Here is a 20324-nt window from a genome sequence, read left to right as displayed (position 1 = left end):
AAACAAACCCACAAATCTCAATTTTTCGTCTAATGAGTTTTGACACACACATACACACACACACACACACACACACACACACACACACACATCACCATGTAACTTTAACTATAGAATCTCAAGGCATACAAATGCCTACGTAGCCCCATAGGTGGTTTCCTCGTGTTTTCTCCTGGTTCACTCTAACCTTATCTACCATCATGGAACTGGGCAGCTGTCACTGTAAGGTTTGTCTGTCTGTCCTTCAGGTAGCTGGAATCTACAAATGGGATAGTGTATATGGCTGGCCTTCAGTCAGCATGTTTTTAAGGTTTGTGCATATTGTTGTCTGTATTTATAGCTACTTAGTTTATAGTTAATTTACTACTTTACTGTATTTCATTACATCACAGCACCACCATTCTCCTATAGATAAACATTTAGGTTTGTTTCCAGTTTAGATTGGTTGTGGGCATTTGTATACATTTTTTAATGGCTATAGGTTTTCATTTCTTAGGTAAAAACCTATGAACAGGAATGTTATAGGTGGACTAAGATATGTATAAATTTATTCTTTGAAATTGCCAATTAAGCTGGATGTGGTGGCACACACCTTTAATCCCAGCACTAGGGAGGCAAAGGCAAGCAGATTTCTGTGGAGGCTAGCCTGATCTACAGAGTGAGTTTTAGGGCAGCTGGGGCTAATTTCTGAAGTGGTTTTATACTTCCATCATCAATATATGAGGTTTCCATGTGTTTTATGACCTGTGTACACTTTGGAACTGTCTCTCTTTTGCTTTATGCAGGAATGAACCCAGCCTCATGCAGATAAGCAAGTGTTTAAAGCCCCCCCCTTTTTTAAAGATTTATTCATTTGTTATATATAAGTACACTGTAGCTGTCTTCAGACACACCAGAAGAGGGCATCAGATCTCATTACAGATGGTTGTGAGCCACCATGTGGTTGCTGGGAATTGAACTCAGGACCTCTGGAAGAGCAGTCAGTGCTCTTAACCGCTGAGCCATCTCTCCAGCCCTTAAAGCCCCTTTTTAATCTTCACTGTTTTAGGGCTAAAGAGACAGTTCAGCTGTTAAGATCATTGGCTGTTCTTAGAGCGGACCTGAGTTCAATTCATAGTACCTACATGGCACTCATAACCATCTGTAACTCCAGTTCCAGGGGATCTACCTCCTTTTTCTGACCTCTGTGGGCACCAGGCATACACTTGTGCACATTTATACAGGCAGGCAAAGCATTCATACACATAAAATAAATTTATAAAAATCAAGGGAATAAAAGACTACAGTCGTAATTTACTGGGACAACTTTTGTGTGGCATGTGTAAGACTATGAATTGGATCCCCAGCACTACAAAAATAAAATAAATGTAGGTTAGTAGACTATTTCGTTATTGTAAATATGCTCTGAGTTCAGTCTCCAAGACTGACAGAAACAGAAGAAACCTAAGCTGTCTAATAGAAAGTGTGGTGCGCAGCAAGAACAGAGCTTAGTGTAGCTGTGGGGCTCCACTTCAGTCTATTGATAAACCAGGTGGAACAGACTGGACTCTGTGAGGCAGACCCTATGAAGGTTATAGGAGTTCAATCCATGGAGAAGTATATTAGCTAACTTCTTACTGTACAACAAACAGCCTCAAAATTCAAGAACTTAAGACAAATGTTTACTTCTCATACTTCCTGGGGTAGTCTAGTCTAAGACAAATGGAACCTGATGGCCTAACCTAATCTCATTCATACAACTGGCAGTTGGCTTAGTGTCAGCTAAGGTAGTAGGAATAATTTGGTCGTGTCGCTCCTGATCCCACAGGATGCCTTTGTGCTTCTCTCCTGGCCCCAGATATCTTGAGTAGTAAGACCTACCTGAAAACACAGTGTTTTAAAGCTTACACGATACTGCTACTGGCTAAGCAGTGTTGCCACTGAGACCCCTGTCTGCACTCCCCTTACTTCCTTGGTCCTTTTGATCTCCACTGTAAGAATTCAGATGAAGCAGAGAATGTAATGTCAAAGAGAGGTATTTTATTACAGACTAATAACAAAAATATTACAGAGCCAAACAATCTCAAGGGCTGAGAGTGGACAGTGGGCAAAGAGGCCATTGTCCCCTTAGTTTAGGCAAATTTTCTAAGGGCAGACAGTTTTTCTGGGGGTCATTGAAAAGCCCATTTGGACTGACACTGAAGGGGGCGATAGGATGTATTTGTGCTTCATCCAGGACGCTGTCTGCTGTGTAGTAATCTTGAAAGGTTTCCTGCAGGTGAACCCAATCCTTTGATGTTGCAGTACAATTTCATCATCTACAAAGTTCACGCTTGAGAACCGTGCAGTTGAGTTACCAACAAAAAATCTAAAAGGCAAAACAAACAAAACCCCTCACTGCTTTAAGAATGTTTGTGATTTTTGTGCTGGTCTGCTTTAGTGCTATCCATGGCAGCCAAAGATGGACATACCTGGGGCTTCTGGGACTGGGACTAGTTATCAGTAAACAAGGATCAGGCAGTTAAGCATATCATGTCCCTTCCCAGAGTCAGAGATGACTCGGGTCCCATTTCTCTGCTCAGTTACCGAATCCTGCTTTTTCTCTTTGGCTTTAGAAACTTTTGACTGAGAAATGGACCCATCCCAGTGTCCTTTCATCCTGCTAATGTCTAACTGGCTATCAAACAGTAAGCTAACCTGGAGTCTACACAGTAGGTGATTGAGTACCCATAACCTAGCACAGTCACGAATGCTCTGTGGGAATGGAGGATTTCTCAGGATGTAAGCCCATCTGCAGAAGAAGAGTGCTCAAACTCATACCTGTAATTCCAGCACACAAGAGGCCGAGGCAGTTGAATTGCCATGAGTTAGAATCTTGTCTCAAAGCAGGGTTGGAGGGAAGGAAGGAAGGAAGAGAGGGAGGGAGGGAAGAAAGAAAAATACTCTGACTAAAATAGCCTGAGAGGGGGTTGGGGATTTAGCTCAGTGGTAGAGCGCAAGGCCCTGGGTTTGGTCCCCAGCTCCAAAAAAAAGAAAAAAGAAAAAAAAAAAATAGCCTGAGAGACAGAAATGAGCTGTCAGGGCTGGAGTCCTGAGTTCAATTCCCAGCAACCACATGGAGGCTCACATCCATCTGTAATGGGGTCAGCTCTCTTTTGAAGACAGCTATAGTTTACTCAGTTACATAACACAATTAAATCTTAAAAAAGAAAAGAAGGGCTTTGGCATGAAGTGATAGGGACTTTATTATCACTTGCCTTTCTCACCAGTTCTGGGCTGTTACAGTGTTTCCTCCAGGAAGCCTTCCGTCTTCATGCCACCTCCAGCCCTGTGCTTAATAGTGCTTTCCCTGTGCTACATGCAAGCACCTACTTAGCATATTGTGTGTGTGTGGGGGGTCTCAGCATGTATTGAACACATGCTGCTCTGGCCTTGAACACATGATCCTCCTGAACTCCTGAAGCCTCCACTTGAGCATTGTGACTAGGAAAATATTCCACTATGCTGTATCATACCTTAAGACAGATTTGCTTATATGCCTGTCTGTCGTGCTATGTTTCTGGAGGCTATGGATAATGTCTGATTGCATTTCAGGAAGTTGTTACATGTTCAGGCATTCTTCCAGCAATAAGAGCAAGAGCTCTTAAATGCTGAGCCACTCCAGACCCTCTACTCCTATTTCTTTAAAAAAAAAATTCCAGGAATCGACCCACTGGTAGTAGTGCATACCTCTAATCTCAGCACAGGAGCAGAGGCAGAGGCAGGTAGACCTCTGAATTCAAGGCCAGCCTGATCTAATGAGTGAGTTCCAGGACAGCCAGGCTACGCAGAGAAACCGTCTCAAAAAACAATAACAAAACAATAACAAAGAAGATTTAACACACATTTCAAATTAATGCAATTTAGTGAATTATCCTGTTGCTATTTGAGTTGCAGTAACTGAACCACCCTGGTACTCTTGGATCAGACCTGCCTTGGTCAGGATACATTGTCCTTTGACACATGGCTAGATTTGGTTTGGGTTTTGCTTTTTTTTTAAAAACAAAACAAAACAAAACAAAAAAAATAAACCACCAAACTACATGGGGGTCACTATGTATCCCTGGCTGTCCTGGAACTTGCTCTGTAGACCAGGCTGGTCTTGAACTCAGATTCAGCTGCTGGGATTGAAGGTATGAGCCACCACTCCTAACCTAATATTTTGAGAGATTGTTTCCATGCTCATGAGAGGTAGATGTGCAGCTCCATGCTGATTTGGATGCTCTTTCTGACTGTTATTAGCTCATCTTGGTGTTTGTCTGTTCCAGCCACTGTATTCCTGCCATCACCCATCCTAGTCTCTCTGGGCTTGGTGAACTGCATTGCACGGACACCACAGTCAGTGTTTAACATCTCGCCTAATTGTTTTCCACCTTTTAAAAAATTATTTATTTAGCCGAGCAGTGATGGCACATACATTTAATCCCAGCGCTTGGGAGATAGAGGCAGTTTGGATCTATGTGAGTTTGAGACCAGCCTAGTCTACAGAGTGAGTTCCAGCACAGTCAAGGCCACACAGAGAAACTCTGTCTTGAGATCCCCTCGCCAAAATTATTATGTGAGTTTAGGTGTTCACCTGAATTTATGCCTGTGTACCATGGGTGTACAATGCATACTGAAGACATTGGATACCCTGGGACTGTAGCCACAGATGGTTGTGAGCTGCCATGCTGGTGCAAGGAATTGAACTGGAAGAGCAACCAGTGTTATTAACTGTTGAACAATCTCTTTAGTCCCTCTACTTTATTTCATGTATACATATTTTTTAAGCTTTTTTCCTTTTTTTTTTTTTGAGACAAAGAATATATGCATGGGCTCCCACTGTCATATATATATACACACATATAATTATATTAAATATATATAATAGGAAACATATGTATATTTAATATATAAATGTATAGTTTAACAATTTAGTTGTATGTGCATGTGTACAAAATAGTTTTTATGTTAACTTGATACATACTAAGATCGTCTGAGAGAAGGGAACCTCAATTAAGAAATTGCCTTGGGGGGCTGGGGATTTAGCTCAGTGGTAGAGCGCTTACCTAGGAAGCGCAAGGCCCTGGGTTCGGTTCCCAGCTCCAAAAAAAAGAACCAAAAAAAAAAAAAAAAGAAATTGCCTTGGGGGAGTTGGGGACTTAGCTCAGTGGTAGAGCGCTTGCTAGGCCCTGGGTTCGGTCCCCAGCTCCGAAAAAAAGAAAAAAGAAAAAAAGAAAAAAAGAAATTGCCTTGGGCTAAAGAGATGGTTCAGTGGTTAAGAGCACTGACTGCTTTTCTAAAAGTCTTGAGTTCAAATCCCAGCAACCACATGGTGGCTCACAACCATCTGTAATGAGATCTGATTGCCTCTTCTGGTGTATCTGAAGACAGCTACAGTGTACTTATATATATATAAAATAAATAAATAAATCTTAAAAAAAAAAGAAAAAGATTGGGCTGTGGGCAATCCTGTAGGACATTTCTTAGTGAATCATGGGGGTGGGTCCAGCCCATTGTGGGTGGTTCCATCCCTGGGCTTCTTGTTTTGGGTTGTATAAGAAAGCAGGCTGAGGGCTAGAGAGGTGACTCAGCGGTTAAGAGCACTGACTGCTCTTCCAGAGGTCCTGAGTTCCCAGCAACCACATGGTGGCTCACAACCATCTGTAATTTGATCATATTCCCTTTTCTGATGTGTTTAAAGACAGCTACAGTGTACTCATATACATAAAATAAATAAATAAATCTTTATTAAAAAAGCAGGTTGAGGAAGCCATGTGAAACAAGCCAGTAAGAAATACTCCTCTATGGCCTCTCCCTCAGGTCTTGCCCTCCTTGAGTTCTTGCCCTCACTGCTTGCTTTTTTTTGTTTGTTTGGTTTTTTTTTTGTTTTGTTTTTTGTTTTTTGTTTTTTTGGTTCTTTTTTTCGGAGCTGGGGACCGAACCCAGGGCATTGCGCTTCCTAGGCAAGCGCTCTACCACTGAGCTAAACCCCCAACCCCACTGCTTGTTTTTTAAATTAATTAATTTACTTTACATCCCAACCACAGTTTCCCTCCTTTCTCTTCTTCCAGTCCTTTTCTGTCCTCTACTCCCCATCCTCTCCTTCTCCCTTTCTCTTCAGAAAAGGGGAGGCCTCCCATGGATATCAACCAGTGTTGGCATATCTAGCTGCAGTTGAGACTAGACTCATCTTCTACTGAGGCAGCCCAGTTAGGGGAAAGATCCCAGAGGCAGGCACAGAGTCAGAGACAGCCCCTGCTCCCACGTTAGGAGTCCCACATGAAGACTGGGCTACACAGCTGTTACATGCATGCAGAGGGCCTAGGTCAGTCCCATTCATGCTCTCTGGTTGGCAGTTCAGCCTCTGTGAGCCCCTGTGGCTGCAGGTTAGTTAATTCTGTAGCTTTTCCTGTGATGTCCCTGGCCCCTTTGGCTCCTTCAATCCTTCCTCCCCCTCTTCCATAGGATTCCCCAAGCTCCACCTATTATTTGGCTGTGGGTCTCTGCATCTGTTTCAGTCAGTTGCTGGGTGAAGCCTCTCTGATGACGGTTATGCTGGGCTCATGACTGCAGATATAGTAGAATATGATTGACAGTGTCAGGGTTGGGTTTCCTCTCTCTTATGTTATGATTCTCAAGATGGACCAGTCATTGGCTGGCCTTTCCCTCAGTCTCTGCTCCGTCTTTACCCTTGAACGTCTTCTAGGCAGGGCAAACTGTAGGTTGAAGGTTTTGTGCCTGCGTTGGTGTCCTAATCCCTCCATTGGAAGTCTTGCCTTGTTACAGAAGACAGTTGGTTCAGGCTCCATATCTTTCATCTGTAGGAGTCTTAGCTAGGATCACCCTCATATTCCTGTGAGCTTCCATTGCCCTAGGTTTCTAGGAAGCCCCTCCCATTCTCGTTGTTTCTCCAGATACTGTCTCCCTCCATTCTCCCCCAACCTGATCCATCCTGTTCCTATTTCCACTCCCTCCCTACCAAACACCCTTTCCCCCTCCACCTGCAATATCTGATCTATTTTCCCCTCTGAGATCCACGCGTCCCTCTTTGAACCTTCCTTGTTACTTATTTCGTTGGGTCTGTGGATTTTAGCATAGTTCTCCTTTACTTCCAACATGCACTTATGAGGACATACCATGTTTGTCTTTCTGGGTCTGGGTTACCTCACGCAGGATGATCTTTTCTAGTCCAATCTATTTGCCTGCAGATGTCATGAGTAGTGCTCCACTGTGTAAATGTATCACATTTTCCTTATCCATCTTCAGTTGAGGAACACCTAGGTTGAATCCAGCTTCTGGCTAGTATGAATAAAGCTGCAATGAACATAGTGGAACACGTGTCCTTGTGATATGGTGGAGCATCTTTTGGGTATATGCCCACAAGTGGTATAGCTGGATCTTGAGGTAGATCTAGTCCCAGTTTCCTGAGAAACCACCAAATTGATTTCCAAAGGGACTGTACAAATGTGCACTCCCACCAGCAATGGAGGAGTGTCCCCCTTATTCCACATCCTTGTCAACATGAACTGTCTCCTGTGCTTTTGATCTCAGCCATTCTCATTGGTGTGAGGTGGAATCTCAGAGTCATTTTGATTTGCATTTCCCTGATGGCTAAGGATGCTGAACACTTCTTTAAGTGCTTCTTAGCCATTAGGGTTTCCTCTGTAGAGAATGGAGAGATTCCACTTTATCTTCTGTCAGGTTTAGTGTATCTGGATTTATGCTGAGGTCTTTGATCCACTTGGACTTGAGTTTGTGCGGGGTTATAATATGGATCCATGTGCATTCTTGTACATGCAGACATCCATTGGACCAGCACCCTTTGTTGAAGATGCTTTCTTATTTCCATTGTATTACTTTGGCTTCCTTGTCAAAGATCAAGTGTCATAGGTGAGTGGGTTTATTTCTGGGTATACGACTTGATTCCCTTGGTTAACTTTTCTATTTTTTATGCCAATACCGTACAGTTTTTATTACTGTTGCTCTGTAGTACAGCTTGAAATCAGGGATGGTGATGCCTCCAGGAGTTCTATCTGTACAGAATTGTATTAGTGTTTTTAAGGGAATTGTGTTAAATCTGTAGGTTGCTTTTGGTAAGATGGCCATTTCCACAATGAACTGTTCTGTGGAACTGTGAGAAAATAACCCTTTCCTTCCCAGGTTGCTTTGATTATGGCATTTCATCACAGCAATAGTCCTAACTAAGACACCACATGCACACATATGTATAAGTGTGCATATGCCATGACTCAAGTGTAGAGGTCTAGCTCAATGTGTGAGAATTGGTTGTCTCCTTCTAATGTGTGAGTTCTAGGGATCAGACTCAAGTCTTCAGGCTTAGCGATAAGAGCCTTTACCTGCTGAAACATCTTGACACCACCCCTCTACTTTTTGTTTTGTTTTGTGTCTTTTCTACATGTATATGTGTGGGTACATGTATTATGTGCTTGTGGTTGATAGTACAGGTCTTCCTACATCGCTGTGCATCTTACTCTTTGAGTCAAATCTCTCAGTCAAACACAGAGCTCACCGATATGTCTAGTCTAGCTAGCCAGCTTACTCTGGAGATCCTGTCTCCACCTTCTCTGTAGATCTGAATTCCTGCTTATGTAACAAGTGCTTTAACCACTGAGCCATCTCCCCAACACCTCCACCTTTTTTTTTTTTTTTAATAGAAGAGTATGTCACTGAACCTGGAACTTTCTGATTCAGCTAGACTAGCTGTCCAGGAGGTTCCAGGGATCATTCTTTCTTGGCATGTGCTACCATTTATGAAAAGCCCTGGCTTTTGTGGGATACTAAGGATCCAACCACAGGTCCTTAGGCTTCTGTGGCAAGCACTTTACTGACTGAGCCAGTTCCCCAGCCTTTCCTTGTCTTCTGGTTTTATAACTATCTCTTTATATCAAGTGTCCCCTAATCTGTCTTCTTTGTGCCACCTTTAAAAAGGAAGTCAGTGGGGGTTGGGGATTTAGCTCAGCGGTAGAGCACTTGCCTAGCAAGCGCAAGGCCCTGGGTTCGGTTCCCAGCTCTGAAAAAAAAACAAAAGAAAAAAAAAAAGGAAGTCAGTGGAACATAGCTGCTTACAGGAAATGACCTGTATACTCAGAGGTTAATAAGAAACATTGAACGAGGGGATTATTATTTAATGAACAGCCAGATGGCCCTATACTGGATGGCAGAGCTCCAAGAGACTGTCAAGGTCTTGCTCCCATCCCAGGTCTTGCTCCCATCCCAGGTACAATGAAGGGAAAGTGGGTGTGACTGGAAGCCAGCAAAAACCATGGGCAAGGAACAGGATCCTCAGTAGAGTCCCCACACGGGTTATGACCTCAGTCAAAGAACATAAATCTATTGGAACCTCATCTTTGAAAAGAGAGGTCAGAGGATAAATGCCTCAGCCTCCCTGCTCTCAGATCCCTCTAGTGACTCATGTGGAAGCCTGAAGACCTAGTCTTGCTCCTTAGAGATTGGCCTGAAGCAGCAGGGCAGACCAGGAGAATTGGGCATACTTTATGCCCAAATCCTCATCCTTGGACTACCATTTGATGCCACCATTCTGGCTCCTGCCTACCTTTGTGACTTGTCATCCCATGGAGCATGGGGTTTTCATGTTTCTATACTCCACAGCCTCCAGCTAAACTTCCCACAGAGATGTGATACATCAACAGATTTGTGTTGGCCGAGTAGTAGATCAGAGGCAAGCAGTGAGTCTTGATAGGGGAAGAAACTTACTGGCTCCCATTGATCACTAAGGATGGGTTGAGCTGCTTTGAGTGCATACATGTTACACAGTAACTTTGATGGTTTCAGGAAGCTAATAACCTGGGGAAGTTTTCCCACTGTTTGTGGTAGATCTGTTGCTCATAGCCACCTGTGGAGTGCTGGAAAAGTCCCTGAGCTTCTGTTTTCTCAGCTTTTAAGAGAAGATTTGTGGACTTAAAGATAGACTAATACTGACTATCGGTTACCTGCGTGCTCTCACACAGCTGTTAGCTTTTGATTTGTGTGTAGGAGATTATAGCTCATGCCTGTAAGTGTGTGGCTGCCCACATCTATGCATGTAGGTATTGAGGCCAGAGAAATATGCCGATGGCCTCATCTATTACTGTTTACTTGTTCCCTTGGATCTTGCACTGAACCAGAAGGTCACCGTTTTGCCTAGGCTGCTGGCCAGCAAGCTCTTGGGAACCACCTGTCTCTGTCTCCCAGTGCTGGGGGTTCAGGCATACAAAGCCACACCTGGTTTTTACATAGGTGTTGATTTGAATTCAGGTCTTCATGTTTATATTGCAAGAACTCTTACCTCTGGGCTATCTCCATAGTCCCCACGATTTACTTACCTGTTTGTTTGCTTTTGCTCCTCCTGAATATTAGATATCACTATTTCCGTTGGTTATTTGAAAATGGAATTTGGGGCTGGTGAGATGACTCAGTGGCATAGGCACCTGCTGCGCTAGCCTGATGACCTAAGTTTGGGTCTCAGAGTCCATGGTGGAGAGAACTAATTCCCAGAAATTATTTTCTGACCTCTGTATGTGTGCCTTGATATGTGCATGTCTACACTCACACATATAATAATAAACATTTTAAACTTGAAACAACGTATAACTTTGAGCTGGTTATGGTAGTGCACTTGGTAGGCACAAGTTGCAGAATTAGGAGTTCAAGTTCACCAGTTGCATGGTGAGGCGGAGGCCAGCCCGAAATGCATGAGATCCTATCTAAAGAAAAAAGAGTTTTTGCCAGGCAATGGTGGCACATGCCTTTGATCCCAGCACTTGGGAGGCAGAGGTAGGAAGATCTCTAAGTTCAAGGATAGCCTGGTCTACAGAATAAGTTCCAGGACAGCTAGAGCCATGCAGGAAAACCCCGTCTTGAAAAACAAAGATGGTATTGCTCTCTGCTTCCTGACGGTGGACTCTATAAGCAGCTCCCTCCTGCAGCTGTTGGCTAATACCATGATGGATCCCTAGAACTGTAAGCCAAAAGAAGCCCCTTCCCTTAGAAAACCACAAACATAAAACAGCGCATCTCAACATTTTCCATGTAGTTTGAAAAAGAAAGACTTCTCCTATTCATACCTGACAATAAATCTTTTCTCTTTTAAAAATGTTACTTAGCATATAAAATAATGAGGTAGCTTACAGCATTTTCAAACATTTTTCATTGTACTTTGCTCATATCACACACACACACACATACCACACATACACACACACACACCACACACACCACACACACACAGATACACATACACATCACACTATACACACACATACCACACATACACACACACACAGATACACATACACATCACACTATACACACACACACATACACACCACACACACACATACACATACACATCACACTACACACACACACTACACACACCACACATACACACACACCACACACACACAGATACACATACACATCACACTATACACACACACACTACACACACCACACACACACATACACACCACACACACACAGATACACATACACATCACACTATACACACACACACACTACACACACCACACATACACACACACACAGATACACATACACATCACACTGTACACACACACACTACACACACCACACACACACATACACACCACACACACACAGATACACATACACATCACACTATACACACACACTACACACCACACACACACACATACACACCACACACACACAGATACACATACACATCACACTATACACACACACACTACACACACCACACATACACACACACACCACACACACACAGATACACATACACATCACACTGTACACACACACACTACACACACCACACATACACACACACACCACACACACAGATACACATACACATCACACTGTACACACACACTACACACACCACACACACACACACCACACACACACAGATACACATACACATCACACTATACACACACACTACACACACCACACACACAATACACACACACACACAGCATTTACAGAGATGTAAGATCAAAGGTAGATAATCAATCTTTTTAAAGTGTTGAGCATAGAGAGGCTGGAGAGATGGCTCAGCAGTTAAGAGCACAGCTGCTCCTCCAAAGGCCCTGGGTTTAATTCCCAGCATCCACACTGACATGGGTGCAGGCAAAACACAAAGCACCAATGTACATAAAATAAAATTAAAATTAAAAAAAGGGATAAATGCTGTGGCTGCATGGACCACACACACCTTAACCCAGCTCTAGGAAAGCTGAGCCAGACACATTGTTGTGAGTTTGACTTAAGCCTGAGTTACACAGTGAGTTTTAGACTATAGTATGGAATATTGTCCCAAAAAACCAGAGGGGTGCAGGGAGAAGTGGGTGGGGAGAAAGACAGTGACTGACTTACTGAAAGCCATCCAGCAGGTGACAGAGTCAGGATTTGAACCTGTCTGTGCTGCCTTCCCTGTTACCTCTGCGCTTGTGTTCTGAAGTCCTGACCAGATGTGCTGACCGGCATTCATGTGAGCTTGGTGAGGTGGCGTGTATTTAGATTTTCAGGAGCATGTGAAAGACATATGCAAAAATTTTAGGATGCAGAGTAAGAAATGTAGGGGTGAGAAAGAGTGGCCACAGGAAGTAAAGCAGGAAAAAAAAAGCTGGCTGTCCCTGCTTGTGCGGGAAGGGCCTGCTTATCCAGCTTGCCTAGCCTCACGCTTCCGCAGAGCCTCCACATGGTGCTAAGCTGCCCTTGAGTCAGTGGGCGTAACAGGTTATTAAACAATCTAACCTGTGCTGTTGTTTTACACACTGGTGTTTACACACACACACACCTCCTTTGGTACTTGCCTTTTACTCCCTGTACTTGGGAGGCAGAAGCTGGTGGATCTCTGAGTTCAAAGCCAGCCTGGTCTATAAATCAAGTTCCAGGACAGCCAGGGAAATACAGAAAAACTCTGCTTTGACAAAAAATTATGGGGGTTGGGGATTTAGCTCAGTGGTAGAGCGCTTGGCCCTGGGTTCGGTCCCCAGCTCGAAAAAAAAGAAAAAAAATTATGCATATATATGTGCGTGTGTGTGTGTGTGTGTGTGTGTGTGTGTGTGCACGCTTGCATGAACACAACAAATAAGGTACACACAGAGACCAAAACAGGGCTGAGGATGTGCTTCATTTGGTAGAAAGCTTTGTGAAGCCTTGGGTTCAGTCCCACACCTAAAACAGTGTGGTTCATAGGTTGGGGTCACACTAGGCTACATAAGACCCTGTGTACAAATAAGTAAATAAGTAAATATCCTGATGACACACAAACAAACAGAACAGAAAATCCTGAAGGCTCTGGACTTGCCAGCACCTATGCTGTGCTCACTTCAGTGGTTCACAGCGTAACGTAGGCACACTGTCCCGGCGTACAGCATGCTGCAGGGCTGCCCTGTGGACTAGGATTTCCCTGCTTTTTAGTGAGTATGTGGTGAATGTCTTTCAGGTAGTAGTTGAGGTCTCTGTACCTCATGGTTTTAGTGGCCCCAGGGTTACTTATCTAACCCGTCATTTTTATTAGCTACCCTGGTTTTTCAGTCTTTGTTTTGTTTTGTTTGAGACAGAGTCTCTACACAGCCCTGGCTGTCCTGGAGCTCATTCTGTACCCAGACTGGACTTGAACTCATAGATTTACTTGCCTCTGCCTCCTGAGTGCTATCACAGGCGTGTGTCACCTCCTGAGTGCCACACAGGTGTGTGTCACCATGCATGGCTTCTTTGTTCTATTATTTTTTCAGTCTTTTTTTTTTTTGAGACAGACTTTTGTTACGTAGGCCAGGCTGGCCTTACACATACAGTACTCCATCCTCGGACTCCCAAGTGCTCCAGGGTGAATATCTTGTTTACAAAAAAGGAAAAGAGAATCATTTCTTTTTGTGTTTTAGAAGAGGGAAGTTTAAAGATGTCTTTATTTTGTGGTTGAAGCCTTGAAGGCTAAATCCCAACTTCTCATTACTTCTCATAGTTTGCTTGTTTTCTCTGTGTCCAGTAGGTGACTATGGTATCCAGTGTTCCAGGAACAAGATTCTTCAGCTTTTTATTTTGGAAAAATACTTTATTTGTGCTTTGGAGATAGAGAACTTGTTGCTTCCAAATTGCCTTAGAATCTCGGCTCCTCTGAGTGTAATCTCTGCCACTAACCAGTTCGTTTCTGTTTTAGGAGCCATGCTTGATCAGGACTACCAGAAGGTCAGCTCCATTGTGGGGACCCTTGTAAGGAGATGAGTTGTTGAGCAGAGGCCAGGATGAAGTTGCTGCCAGGAGTGGGTGTGTTCGGGACCGGCAGCTCAGCCCGGGTCCTAGTCCCACTGCTGAGGGCGGAGGGGTTCACCGTGGAGGCCCTGTGGGGAAAGACAGAGGAAGAGGCAAAGCAGCTGGCCGAGGAGATGAACATCACCTTCTACACCAGCCGGACAGATGACGTTCTGCTGCATCAAGATGTAGACCTGGTTTGCATCAATATCCCACCTCCGCTCACCCGACAGATATCTGTGAAGGCTCTAGGTATGCACCGTCAGGCCACAGCGAGCAGACTCTTTCCTCCTCTGGGCTCCTCCACAGCTCACTGCCCTCTCCTAGGCCTGGCCACTCCTTCTTTGTCTACATCTGGAGGTAGCGGTATCCTGGGATATCACTAGGGCAGAGTGGGGAAGGACATGCTGGAGGTTCTAAAAGCTCTAAAGAGGAGTAAGGGCGCAATCCTCTCTACTCCCTATTCACTACTAACCCTCAGAGCAGAGACTTGGCCCATCAGAGAGCTAGAGACGGTTGCACTCCTTCAGTGTCAAGTCTGCCCCTGGGAAGTCTGTATCCCCTGAACCCTCAGATACCAGCTGTGATGGCTGTGTTTGTTCTGTCCTGCTGTAGTGCACAGCACCACAGGAAGGAGAGGAGGCTGTCTAGAAGGCTCCTGTTTCCCATGCTTTGTCAGCCCTTGACTGTAGTGAGCACCACCCTTCCTGGCAAACTGTAATCTCTACTGCCAGACAGCAGGAAGGCTCTCTGCCAGGCCTGACAGCCTGTTCACATGGCCACTCTCTTGGGAAACTGTGCCTGGGGACCTTCTGGTCCTCACTGGGTGTGGCCTGGTGAGCTGTTCTTCAGGTTCCTAGTGAGTTCCTCTTGCTTGTGAACTCTAGGCAGATTCTTCTTTTCATCATATCTTGAGTTTTACTATGTAGCTCAGGCTGTCCCCCAACTCACAATCCTGCCTCGCCCTTCTGAGTGCTGGGATTATATATATGTGCCACTGCTCCTGGCTTCCCTTCCCTTCTCTCCCCTCCCCTTACCTTCCCTTCCTTTTTCTTTCTTTCTTTCTTTTTTTTAAAGATTTATTCATTTATTATATATAAATGAATATATAAATGTAGCTGTCTTTAGACACACCAGAAGAGGGCATCAGATCTCTTTACAGATGGTTGTGAGCCACCATGTGGTTGCTGGGAATTGAACTCAGGACCTCTGGAAGAGTAGTCAGGTGCTCTTAACCGCTGAGCCATCTCTCCAGCCCGCCCTTCCTTTTTCTTTCCTTCCTTCTCTTCTCTTCCCTTCCCTTCTTTCCTTCTGTTATTGGATCTGTCTCTCTTGCTCTTTTTCTTTGTGTGTTACTGTTGTTTTTAATTAAGGTTCTAAGCTTTGTAACTGCAGTCTTTTAGGAATTGGAAGAAGACAAGACAATGACTTAGTTGGTAGCTGTTGGAATAGTCTAATTTTAGCTCAGCTCCTTTAGACCTGTAGCATGTGAGAAATTTTCACAATTACCTGAAGTTTCCACTACCTAAGCATGTATCGTGGGTTGTGATATAATACGGTAAGCCTATAAAAGACACAGAGTGTGAAGACAGTAATGTGAGGCACATAGCAGACACAGACTTGCAGTCCATGTAAGGACATATGTGACCCAGATCGATGTTTTCATACTTCTTTCCTCCCATGTCAGTTAGTGGAACCATATCTTCTAGCCTTCGCAGACACAAAGTAAAAGAACAGTGAGGCTTGCTGGTGCCCTGAGCGTTGTCTAATCCAGCACCCACTGTGCGTTCTCGCAAAACTAGTCTGGTGTCGTACACCCCACCCCACATGCCATACCCCATACCCCACCCTGCACTGCAAGGATCCCTGCACAGCCCCACCAAAGAGGCAATGTTACCTGGGACAGAAGTGTAATTTCTCAAGCACCTCAGATTTCCCGCCTCTCTGGGGTGGGTGCCACACTGTCTGGGCAAGCTTCCTCGGTGGTTCTGATGCACACAGTGTCTGAGGTCACAGACACATAGTGATATGGTTGTTAACTAGAGGAACTGATGGGCTGTGGATGTAGTCAGTTGCTAGAGTGTTTGCCTGCATGGATGAAAACCAAGATTCAGTCTTAAGAACCACGTAAGACGGGTTGGGGATTTAGCTCAGTGGTAGAGCGCTTGCCTAGGAAGCGCAAGGCCCTGGGTTCGGTCCCCAGCTCCGAAAAAAAGAACCAAAAAAAAAAAAAAAAAAAAAGAAAGAACCACGTAAGACTTAAGTGTGGTGGTATATGTTGTAGGAATTGTTTAAACTGCAGCCCGGGGTTTCTACCCTGCCTTTGGTTTATTGAGTTCCTGGATTAAAACACACACATACACAGCTTTTATATTTACAGTTAGCCTCAATCAGCATAAGAGCTGGCAGATCCCTAGCCTCCATGCTGTTAGAATCCACTTTCTCATCGATAACCCCACGTTATTCCTTACTGCTTACTGTTTCATCTGGGCTGCTCCTAACTCTAATAGACCAGACCTCAGGGACATGTTTTTATGGTTCAGCTAACCCATGGCAGCTGGCTTCTCCTCCTTCCTGCCATTGTTCTCCTCTTCCTCCTCGTCTTCTTCCTCCTCTTCTTTCTTCTCTTTTTCTTCCTCCTCTTTCTCTTTCACCTCCTACTTCTCTTCTTTCTCTTCTTCCTCCTCCTCCCTCCCTCCCCACCAAGACCAAGAAACCTAAACCCCACCTATGTCTCTTCTGCAGCTATTGACTATTGGCATCTTTATTCCCCAATCAGAAATAACTTGGGGCAGGGTCACAGGGGCTAAGTACAGAATCCAGGTCTTGGGGTCCACACTTAGCATTAAAATAGACAGCAAAAGACAAAATCTCAACAGTACATACCCAAACCCTAGCATTTAGGCAGTAGGGCAGGAATCATTTTTGCCTCCGTAGTGAGTTTAAGGACAGCTTGGGATATATGAAAAACTGTTTAAAAAAGAAAAGAAAAGGAAGAGAGCCAGTGAGACGGGTTTGTGGATACTTGCTGCCAAGGCTGAACCCACGTGGTGGAGGAAATGAACTGACTCCTCAAAGGTTTCCTTTGAACCTGAGACCCTTTAGGACCTGGAGTTATAACTCGGGGTAGAGCTAGTGTACATGAGGCTCTGGGTTCAGTCCCCAGTGCCCCAAACAAAAGACAGAAATGGAGCTGAGGCCCAGGAATTTAAGATATGATAACTTTAGGTCTTGGAATGTAGGCAGAAGTTTTTAGTCTTTTGTTTGTGCATTTGTCCATACTGTGTGGGAATGTATATTCCCCTTTGTGAACAGAGTAGAGGTTGTGAGAGTAGAGGTTGATATTAGGTAATTTTATTTCTCATTTTGTGGGAGGGGGTTATATGTGGGTCTGCAGGAGCCCAAGGAGCTGCACTTACAGGCAGCAATGAGCTGCCCAGTGCGGGTGCTGGGACTTGAACTTGTGGCTTCTGCAAGAACGGTTGACATTCTTAACCACTGAGTCCACTCTCCATCCCTACTCTCTCTTTTGAGACACTAAACATAGAGTTGAAAGTCAGCTAACCCCCTGGGCTCTGTCCCTCTCTGTCTCCCAGCCCTAAGCACTGAGGTGATTTGTACATGCCACTGCACCAGGTTTTTACATGGGTGCTAGGTTTCCATACTCAAGTCCTCAAGCATGTACAGCAGACACCCAGTGAGACAGCTCCCAAGTCTGAGTTATAAAAGAAGATAAGAAGATAATTCTTCTCCTAGTTCTAATTCTGCCAAGGTTTTTTCATATTTGGTGATGGATAAGTACATAAAAATATATTCCGTAGTGAAAGCGTAAAATCCAATGTGAAGTTCAGAATGGCTATATAATTATTATATAGAAATTCACTGAGCTTTGGCTCTGGTTAATTTTTTTTTCTCTTTTCTTTTTTAAAGATTTACTTATTTATTTCATTTCATATATATATATAAGCACACTGTAGCTGTCTTCAGACTCACCAGAAGAGGGGGCTCTGGTTAATTTTGATGTGTTTTATTTAAAAGGTTTATTGTTAGGGGTTGGGGATTTAGCTCAGCGGTAGAGCGCTTGCCTAGCGAGCGCAAGGCCCTGGGTTTCGGTCCCCAGCTCTGAAAAAAAGAAAAAAGAAAAAAAAAAGGTTTATTGTTGTTAAATAATAAAGTTTATAAAATTAATTTTATACACACACATTAAGTTTACTGATTCTTTTCTTGTGGGCTATTAGGATAACAAAAGATTTCTCTCCAAGCGGACTGACCCAGATAATTTAATCTCAAGAACTTCAGTTCCTTAGGAAGCCTCCCTCAACTCAGGTCAGACCAGATTCCTGCTATGCAGTCTACATTTTATTGTATGAACCCCTGAAGTGTAAGTCTTCAAGTTAAGCCCATGATTGATACTGTGTTTCTCCAGTGCTTAGGCCAGGACCTGACATACTGGGTAATTAAAACATTTACGGTTTCTACCCACATAGTTCACTTTGCTAGTGGACAGAGAGCTAAGATGTGACCAGGAAAGAATGCTGGGGCTAAGAGCAAGCGCCTGCTCTGCTGGTTTTCAAACTCCCGTTTCTAGTAGTCAAGCCAGATGTGAGGTGCACACCTTTAGTCCCAGTGCTCAGGAGGCAGAAGCAGGTGGGATCTCTGTGAGTTTGAAGCTAGCCTGGTCTACATAGTGAGTGTCAGGACAGCCAAGACTATTAGAGAGATCTTGAATACCACATGCATGCCTGGAATTTGAGGAGGCCAGAAGAGGGACCTGAATGCCCAGGAACTGGCATTGCAGATATTTGTGAACACCATGTAGGCAATGGGAACCGAACCCACGTCCTCTGCAAGAGAAGCAAGTGTTCTTAACCACTGAGCCAACCATTGCTCCAGCTTCATAAAACCATTTTAATGACAAAAGGAGAGTGGGAACTATGGAGACAGCTCAGTGGGTAAAGGCACTCGCCATCCGAGCTTAACAGCCTGAACTCAGTCTCTGGAACCTGCATGAAGGTGAAAGGAGAGAACCAACTCCACATAGTTGTCCTCTGGCCTTTCTCTCCACGTACACCAAGGCACCACATACACTCCACATACATACACACATACCCATCCATGTGCCAACACATGCAGTAATAATGAATAAGGAAGTTTTTGTTAGTGTATCTCCCTGGATTTTATTAAACATAATACATAAGAGCGAGGCCCCTCTTGGGCTCCCTGTCCACTCTACTGTACAAATCATTCACTCTCAGACCTCTCAGTAGAGACAGGGAAAATGCAGGTGTCTGAGCCCCGCCTGTGAACCTCACTTCTATGTGTTACTAAGGAACAAAGAGCATGTTCTGAGGAGGACTAGTGCAGTTCTAGCTATAAGGGAGCTATAGCTAGCCAGAGGCTGGCAGCTTGAAACATATTTACCCTCCAGAAAACCTGAGGTAAAAAGTACTCATGGGGGCTGGGGATAAAGCTCAGAGTATGGTCTGAGCATGCTGGAGGCCCTGGGTTCAACCCCAGCACTGCAGCATTTAGAAAGTTCTCAGGAACTCCATCTCCTGCTGACAGGAAGCAAGCAGCAGTTTTCATTCAGTAACGCCTCTTTTGATTTCCTGGAAGGAGAGCTAAATAAACTTATATACATGCATGTATTTCAAGATAACCCAAGTCTAACAGAAAGTTGAAGGTTTTTTTTTTTTTTTTTGGTTCTTTTTTTTTTCGGAGCTGGGGACCGAACCCAGGGCCTTGCGCTTCCTAGGTAAGTGCTCTACCACTGAGCTAAATCCCCAGCCCCCTGATTGCATCTTAATACTTCTGCTTTCCATGCAATAAGACTCCTGGGTTCTATGCTCTTCTTGGGGTTGGGGATTTAGCTCAGTGGTAGAGCGCTTGCCTAGGAAGCGCAAGGCCCTGGGTTCAGTCCCCAGCTCTGAAAAAAAGAACAAAAAAAAAAAAAAAAAGCTCCTCTATTGGGCATGCTGAAAGTGGGGTTTTGTTCCCATGCTCCACCAAAACCACTTCACTTCCCCACCCTTTAGTGGTTG

The 20324-nt window shown here is 44.3% G+C and overlaps 1 protein-coding gene across 4 annotated transcripts in view; it reads left to right on the top strand.

Moving 5' to 3' along the window:
- The window catches only part of Gfod2 (Gfo/Idh/MocA-like oxidoreductase domain containing 2), a 42817-nt gene that overhangs the window by 15969 nt on the left and 6524 nt on the right, over positions 1-20324 (top strand). For all 4 annotated transcript variants that reach the window (XM_087594564.1, XM_087594565.1, XM_087594563.1 and 1 more), the window contains exon 2: positions 14192-14535. In XM_087594564.1, the coding sequence (XP_087450690.1) occupies positions 14277-14535 (259 nt within the window). In that variant the 5' untranslated portion in view covers positions 14192-14276. The remainder of the gene's footprint in view (positions 1-14191; positions 14536-20324) is intronic.

The sequence above is a fragment of the Rattus norvegicus genome, chromosome 19, assembly GCF_021556685.1.
Source record: "Rattus norvegicus strain SHRSP/BbbUtx chromosome 19, alternate assembly SHRSP_T2T, whole genome shotgun sequence".
NCBI classification, from domain to species: Eukaryota; Metazoa; Chordata; class Mammalia; order Rodentia; family Muridae; genus Rattus; species Rattus norvegicus.
The sequence above is the reverse complement of the archived record's forward strand: the minus strand, read 5'-3'. Positions and strand labels throughout refer to the sequence as shown.